The 8,557-nt window shown below is 50.6% G+C and overlaps 1 protein-coding gene across 1 annotated transcript in view; it reads right to left on the bottom strand.

The window, feature by feature from the left end:
- Positions 1-2,628, bottom strand: part of JPH3 (junctophilin 3) — a 91,947-nt gene extending 89,319 nt beyond the window's left edge. The window contains exon 1 of the mRNA XM_006926744.3: positions 1,967-2,628. Coding sequence (XP_006926806.1) covers positions 1,967-2,348 — 382 coding nt within the window. The 5' untranslated portion in view covers positions 2,349-2,628. The remainder of the gene's footprint in view (positions 1-1,966) is intronic.
- Between the last annotated feature and the right edge of the window lie 5,929 nt (positions 2,629-8,557).

Below are 8,557 nucleotides of genomic sequence, written 5' to 3'. Positions count from 1 at the left end.
TTCCCTAATAATTACAGTGTAATTACCACCTTTCTCTAAAACAGAAGCTCCATGAGGGCAAAGATTTTTGTCTGCTTTGCTCACTGCTGTTTTCCCAGAGCCCAAAGCACCTGCTCACTGTAGGCATTCATTAGATATTTGCTGAACGAAGGACAGAATTCCATGGGCCACTGAAGATGTCCAGGGAAGGTGGGCAGACTGGGGTGCTACACCTCACTCTCAGATATTCCGGGGAGTTCCTGCTCCTCTCCTCCACATGTGCAGGACCTCGAAGCCATGAGGCCCCCTGCACAGGATCTCTGAGCTGCTCTCCTGGCTCAGGCACAGCTGGGAGCACCTCTGGAGAGATGAATCTGCAGAGCAGCCTGGCCAGAGCCCCAGGGAGACAACTGCCCCTGGTCTCCCAAAGCGCACAGCTGGGAGCGCCAGGCTGCTCAGCCGCCCACCTCAGCCACCCGCATCTGCTGCCCGGGCCTCACCATCCCTGCACACGGGTGCGCGCACGCACACACACACACCCACGGCCTGGAACCCAGGCAGGTTGTCTGCTGGCCTGGCCCCCCACGGCCCAGAGTCAGGAAACTCTCCAACCTGACCGGTGAAAACAACAACAGCACAGAAGAGGCCACCAGGGACCTGGGCTGGGCAAGGCTATGACAGGCAAGAGCATTATATAATTAACTGCCCCCCACGCCTCCTCCCCTTTGAGGAATAATGAACCCTGCCTCTCAGTTGCATAAGCCAAAATAATAATTACTCTCCAGCCCTCCGTCACTCCTATATGTGGCCAGGGAGCAGGTGTTTAGCACTTGCTTCATGCGACTCGGAGACAGCAAGCAGGCAGAGGGAAGACCACACATAAGCTCATTATTTCTTTGACCAATAGAAGCACACAAGTCACTGCTGTGCCCGACTCCTTTCTCAGGCATCCATGCCTGAAAAATTACGAAGCCGACAAGAGGGAGGCAAGGAGCCACTTCTGAGGATGAGCTTCCAGATGGGGGTGGGGGTGCAACTGGAGAGCAGGCTTGTTTGGGGTCTGGCTTCCAGGAACAGTAAATGTTCCATGTCTCTAGAATGCTCCAAAGAGTAGACACTGTAGTGTTTGGGACAGGGGGGCAGCTGCAAGGCCACCAAGGCTACCTGCACAGAAACCATCTTATAGCAGCAGTGGGCAGCAGACGGTCAGTTCCCTGGCTATGGCACCAGCTCAGCCCTGAATGTGGTGGCATCTTAGAATGAAGGCACAGAGCATTCTCTAAACTAATGGGGAAAATGATTCAGCCACTGAACGGAGAGATTCCTGGGCTCTCGATAAACAGATGGGCCTCCCTCCCTCCCTCCCTCCAGCAGCCTGCTCCGACAGTGCTAGCCCGCATCCAACCACCTAGAAGTTTATTGCCTTGTTGTGTTGGTTTGGGTTGTCGTCCCCCGCCTCTAGCTCTTCCAATCGCTCCCTTTCCATTGGCTTGGGTTGATCAGGACTGAGGGAGGCCCTTTGGCACCGCAAGAAAACAAGAAGCAAAGCTGGGGCCTGACTCCTGGAGGCCCACACCCAGGGAGCTCCGTCAACAGGGGAGGGGACACCCTTCCAGGCCCCCTCTGCCCTGGGTGGGTCCCAGAGGAGGCCATGGGCCCAGTCTGGCCTTTCCCGAGCTCTCTGGCCTGCTCTTGGATGATGCACAGACACTGCTCAGCTCCGCAGCTCCAGGGCCTGGCTCTGCTCCTGGAAAGCCCCCAACACCCTTCGGCTGGCACAGGGGTGCTGTACCCCACCAAGCAGCGGGGCAACCTGTAGCCAGGACCGGTGGGACTCCACGGAGCCCAAGGAAATGCCCAAGTGCCCACGGCTCCGCTGGCGGGAGAAGCTCAACTTCCCCAGAGATAAACAGAAGAGGCAAGAGAAGGTCCCTCCTCCGCCCAGCCTCCGGCCCTCCCGCAGGCCCTCCCGCACCAGCGCACCTACCTCCATCCGAGTAGGTCTCGGTGCCGTAGCCGTCCTGCAGCCCGTTGCTCCAGGTCCCTTCGTACTTGGCCCCGTTGCCCGTGCACTCCCGCACCCCGTAGCGCCCCTTAAATCCGTGCGTCCACTCGCCCTTGTACACCCACTTCCCCTTGCTCTCCAGGCCGATGCCGTGGCGCTTGCCCTGCGCCCAAGTGCCCTGGTACGTGTTGCCGCTGGGCCAGGTGTAGACGCCCAGCACCTCGAAGCCGTGGCTCCACGAGCCGGTGTATTCGCCCTGGCCCTTGGGGCCGGTGCAGACGCCATGGCCGTGCGCCTTGCCGTCCTCCCAGCCTCCACAGTAGGACCCTCCATCGTCAAAATTAAACCTACCCCCACTGGACATGCATGTAACTAGGTTTGCAAATCCCGCAAACGGTGAAAAGAAAAAAAAATAAATAAGGCGATCAACAAACCAGATTCTTGGTTGGTTGGCTGGCTGGTTTTGTTTTGCTATTTTTTTAAGGAAGAATGGAGAAAGCAAAAACACAGCGAGCAGATCCCGAGCGGCGGGCGGCCGCGGCGCCGGCTTCGGTGGAATTTAAGTCAATCGGGGGCGATTATTCATTTTCGAGCTGCGCCGCGGAGCCTGACCAGCGTCTCGCGCTCCCGCTGGAGACAGGACCGGAGGGGAGGAGGGAGGGGGAGGGGAGGGGACTGAGTATACTCGCCAGCACTGCTTGTGGCTGCAGTGTTTACCCCGAGGTAACTCATAGATTATAGTCTTAACCTTACGCGCAACCTTTGCCATGAAATAGCTTGCTTTCATTAATATTTTTGCATTGCTCTAGTATATCGATAGTCTTTGAAAATAAATGAATTCATTCTATTTATAGCATTTTGTTTTTAGTAGTGGTATTTCCATTTACAAAATGTTATAATTCTTGATTGCCGAAAATGTCAAATCTTTGAAGTTCTGCTTTGTGTTGTTCTGCGCTTTAAAATTTACCACACCAAAAAAATTATTAAATACTGATCATCATATACATTCCTGTTATGTTTGGATTAGAGACAAGTTCTGTTTAGAAATAACTCCAAGAACGCGTCCTAGAGAGGGGCGCTGCCGGGCTTGGCGGAGGGTGCAGGGTGCAGGCGGGGACCCCGGACGCCCAGCACTCCTCATCCCTAACCCCGCGCTCCTGCCCTCTAGGCTTCCGCCCTTGCCAGGGGCAAGTCTGGAAATAGGGGTCCAGCCAGGGCACCTCAGCCGCCCCTTTCCCGGGACTTGGATTTAAAGGGACAGGAACTGCGTAATGGGAAGGCGCCCAGCACCCAGGGCACTCTCTGCCCCTCCCGGGAGCCTCGGGGCGAAGCCTGGCAGAGCAGGCCCGGGGCAGTCCGGGGACACCCTGAATGTTTCCACTTCCGCACCCCGCGCCTCGCCCTTCCCGCCTGGCTCCCATCCGCGACGCCTGCCCCTGATTTGACTGGAGAGGCTCTTGGCAGACCACAGGTGGTTTTCCCTATGAAAAATAATCCATCCTTTTTGCTTGCAGGCAGCTTGTGTTCAAATGTGGGCGCGAGGGGGGCGCTCGCCTCAGAAAACATGTCTCTTCCCCATAAATTAAAAGAATATCCGGCCATACGCACATATCTTGGAGTAAAGACACCCCAGTTCTGTCCCTTCCCTGAGCCCTGGCCAACAGGTAGCCCCTCACTCCAGGAGTGGTCGCGCTTTGGGGGAGCAAAATGGGATCACCACTCGGGTGTTACCAGGTCTCTCTCCACAGATACTCCCACCCCACTCCCAAGGGATAGTGTCTGATTCCTGGATCCAAGTATCCTGGGACCAATTTAAAATGCATTTCCTGGACCATAAATCCGCAGGCAAGGGCCCGCGTTCCCGACTCCCCGGGAGCGTGTGTGGCACTTGGCACCCGCCAGTGCTGCGGAGGGGAGATTGCTCCGGCTCCGGGCTAATTGGAGTGCCGGCGGTTGACGCGATATGCGTTGAGCCAGGAATTGCAAGCCAGGCGGAGAAGCCTGAGATTTAGCACAGCAGAAGACGTGCGACTGAAACCTCCAATTAGCCAGGGGCCCTGCTCAGCCTTCTCTTGCCTGCATTGTTCCCACCTTTGGCTAACGAGGCCCTCACTGGAAAATGAGCCCCTCCTCTGACCCCCAGAGTTCAACTCAACTTCTTGTTTTGCCAAGTCCCTCTTTAAAGCGCCACCAGCATGGAGTGCAGTAACCTCCTCACCCATCCCACTGGGGTGGGTGTTTTAGGGAGTTTTCAGTTTTGCTTTGTGATTTGCAGTTACAAAGATTCAAGGCACCTTCTGGTCCCTGTCTCCCTGTACTGGTCTGGAAGGCCTCTCTAAATATCTAGGAGTGGAATTGTTGGGTCAAACACATCTTGGACTTAATAGAAGTCGCTCTCCAAAACACCTGGAGCATTTCCTTCTCACCCTGCAGTGCACCTGAGCTTCCAGTTGTCTATTTCCTGGCAGGCACTTGGTAGTATCAGATTTCCTATTAGGTTTTCATTGATTTTATTTTGTCGATCTGAGTGGGTATGAAATAGCATCTCAGGACAGTTTGGTGTAAATGAAAAATTACTTGTGGTACATGTGTAGGCAAAAGGGCTGCAGACTGTCCTCACAAGATTCAGATTCAAAGCCTGCCTCCAGGGTCGGCCAGCTGTGTGGCTTTGGGCAGTCACTTAATATCTGAGCTCAGTTTCTCATCTGTAAGATGGGCATAATAATACTTCCCATAAGGTTGCTGTGAGAATTCAAGGAGCTGGGCGCTCAGCGCATGGTCAGAGCTAAAGAAGTGGGAAGCACTGGTGTTATTAGGGGACCAGCCTGGTAGCAAAGGTCATGGGTTCCCCAGCCTTCAGCCTGCTCCCCACCCCAAACACCGTTAACATGAAATCACTGTTTCTCTTGCACACTCTGCACTTTATTTCTTCCACTTTATTTCTAACCCTTTTTTTTTTTTTTTGCTGATTCAGCAGCCGGTCCTCATGGGAGCCCTGGATTGCAACTGAGATCTTGTTGGAAAATGGTGTTTGGTTCCAAGCAATTACTGGTCAGCACCTTCTACCTCTGGGTAATGCATACCCTTCCCCCTGGCAATTCCAATACACCCTTTACCCCCTCCTTAACTGACCCTCCTCCTCTCTCTTGCTTGGCCAGATGAACTCCAACAGTGACAGACTCTACTGTCTGAAATGCAGATATTAGAGGTGTTCGTTTTGTGCAATTTGGAAAGTGTTCTCCCATCAAGTGAGGCTGAAGGTATTGATTTCATTTTGGAGGAAACTCTCCAAGGCTACAAACATAGTACCACCCAGCAATTTTAAAAGAAAAACCAGAAAGAAAAACAAGAAGCTATACCACCATGCAGAATTTCATGGCTGTGTGTGTCAGCCTCTGGGGTGAATATCTCACATTAGCGATCTCATGGGCACTTCTCAGTTGACCTGGGTCTGTATACCCTCCTTTCATAAAGAACAGCTTGGAGCCTGCCTCCACGAAGCGTCTGGCCAAAGGGAAAATAATGATTGGGCGAGATTCCAGCCCAAGCAGTCTGGTCTTCCAGCCTGTAACCTCTCTGGCCTCCAGGCATTGCACTGCCCTTCCCTTGCCTGCTCTCTCCTCCTGTGACCATGACCGAGAAGTTTTCTGGTTTCAGCTCCAGAAAGGCTTCCTGGTTTCCCTATATAAAGAACGCCCCTCTTTCATCTCCACAGAAGCCTGTTTGTTTCCTTCAAGGAGCTGAACTTGAGTCTATAGCCACCTGTTTGTCTTCTTGTCTGCTCTTGTGTTTTTCCTGACACCGAGATCTCAGCATCAAGATCTCCCATTCTGGGGGGACACGTCTGCTGAGAGGTGGGCCGGCTGGTGAGTACAGCAGAAGTGACACAAAATGACTTCAAAGGTTAGTTGTAAACCGTGACACAGCCTCTGCCTTATGGTCTCAGGATGCTAGAGCTTGGAACTGAATCACCATGCTGTAAGGAAGCCCAAGCAGCCTGTAGAGAGGCGCATAAGGGGAGAAACAGGGGCTCCAGCCCACAGCCCCAGGTAGACTCCCAGCCAGCTCAGCACCAATTGACAGCCATGTGAGTGCACCATCTTGAACTCAGATCCTCCAGCTCGGACAGGCCACCCCCACTAATGCCACAGAAGCAGAGACCCCACCCATGGAGCTTTCCTCACCATAACTTAATTTAAATTTCTAAACAAAATTAGTGATTATTGTTACATTAAGCTAGGGGTAGTACAAACTACAGCTCAGAGGCCAAATCTGGCCCAGCGCCCTGTTTTTATTAGTAGTTTTACTGCTACACAACCACCCCCATTCATTCGCATATGTCTGTGGCTGTTTTCCCAACACAATGGCAGAGTTGAATCATTGCAACAGGAACCACAGGGCCTATAAAACCTAAAATATTTACCATCTTGTCCTTTACAGAAAAAGTTTGCGAAGCCCTGCGTGTTAGTCTGCTCAGGCTGCCATATCAAAATACCATAGACTGGGGATCTTAAACATGGCGATTTATTTTCTCACAGTCTCGGAGGCTGGAAGTCTGAAATTAGGGTGCCAACATGGTTGGGTTCTGCTAAGGACCCTCTTCCTTAGCAGAAGATGGCTGCCTACTCACCATTTCCTCACATTTGGGGGAGACAGGAGAGGGAAGGAGAGAGAAAGAGATTAAGCGAGTGAGGTTGGGAGAGCAAGAGAGCTCTCGTGTTTTTTCTCATAAGGGCACTAATCCTATGGGATCGGGGCACCACCCTTAAGACCTCATGTAACCTTAATTGCTTCCTTACTCCAAATACAGCCACACCGTGGGTAGGCCAATTCATATAGTCCTCATTACAACTTCAGATGTGGTTTCTAGAGGATGCTATTATCCCCATGTCACAGGTGAGAAAACTGAGGCAGAGAGCAGATGCAGTAGGGATGGCTCGCCCAAGACAGGCAACTAAATTCCTAAGTACAGCACTGCAACCTTGACTTTTCAAGTTCAAGTGTTTCCAGACACATCCACTCTGTTTTCCCTTCCCACCAGGAGTGCCAGAACCTCCCCATCCCTCACCATCCTTCATAAGGATAGTCAGTGGACACTTGCTGTGAGCTGGGCTCTGTGACCCAAAATCCCTACTTCCCCAAGCCACATCAGCCCCCATGGTGAGCTAACCTTCTAGTAAGTGGCAGTGTGGATTCGAAGCAGACATATGGCCATTCCTTTCCACCTTGCTGTCCTGCAATGAACGCCCAGTCTTTGTCCCTAAACTACCTTCTCCAACTCAGCCATTGGAATCATGACATCAGGAGCCGGCAGCATATCAGTAGTTACAGTACCCTGTCACCACAGCCACTACCCTGCCTGGTGCCCACCCCTGAAAGGCGGAAAGTACAACAGCAGCAATAATAGCACCATTTGGTTCAAGATTTAGAACATTTCTCTTGTACACCTCCCCTCACTGTTTCCTTCCGCTCACCACAGCGAACAGCTATTCTGACTTGTATCACCCTAAATTAGTTCTGCCTTATCCTTGAACCTCGTACATTTGTGTTTGGCTTCTTTCATTCAACGTTACGTCTCAGATTCATTTGATTTGTTGTGTATAACGGCACTTTGTGCTTTTTGTTGCTGTATAGTATTTATTTATCTATTCTCCTGTTGATAAACATGTGTGTTGCTTCCAGTTTGGGGTTATTTTGAATACAGTTACTTTGAATAAAACTCATGTATGTCACTTCCAGGAGTGAATTTGATGGGACCCAGGGTAGTAAATATTAATATTTAGTTTTCCAAAGTGGTGGAGTCAATTTGCATGCCCCCAGCAGAAAGCGAAAGTTCCAGTTGCTCCACATCTTCGCCAATACTTGGTAATGTCAGTTTTTTAAATTTCAGCCAATCTAATGGATGTGCAATGGTATCTTATGGTGATTTTCATTTTTATTTCTTAGGTAAACACTTTATAAATTAATTAGGCTTATTTTTTACTTTAATTTCACTATTTAATTTTTATTTTTGATGTTTATATCTATTCTTATTATTTAGTTGATATAGTTATTTTTACAGTTTCCTTCTGAGAATATCATATGTTATAGATTTTCTGTGTAAGTTGCTAAAGTTTTCTTTAAAACTAAACATATCCAAGTTTTGAAAAAAGGTGGTGGGGACGAGATACACATAAAGAAAAATATTATGCAACTAATAAGCCAGCAGGCATGAGAATGTCACGATTTATTGGAAGAGACAGGGACCTCTCTGGCCTCAAGGATAGAGGTAAAAGCAGGGTCTGAACAGAAACAGAGAATTGGAATGTCAACACTCAAATCCCTCCCTTTTTCTGGGCCCTACTGTTTCTCCTCTTGGCCGGTCTGTTTTATGTTTCTACTCTCTATAGACCAGTTTTCTCTGCCACATCTGCTCTTTCCAGCAGATCTCAGTCCAACACCATGACAATCAATAACCTGGACTCTCTGGATCCTGATTCCCGGAAGAGAGATTCAGCTTGGGCCAGCAGAAATCAGGTGTCCATTCCTGACTCAGTCAGCTGTGGTCAGATAGTGGGGTCCTACCATATGACA

This window comes from Pteropus alecto, unplaced genomic scaffold, assembly GCF_000325575.1.
Source record: "Pteropus alecto unplaced genomic scaffold, ASM32557v1 scaffold7, whole genome shotgun sequence".
Lineage (NCBI taxonomy): Eukaryota > Metazoa > Chordata > Mammalia > Chiroptera > Pteropodidae > Pteropus > Pteropus alecto.
Note: the sequence above shows the minus strand (reverse complement) of the source record. Positions and strands in the feature narration are given on the sequence as shown.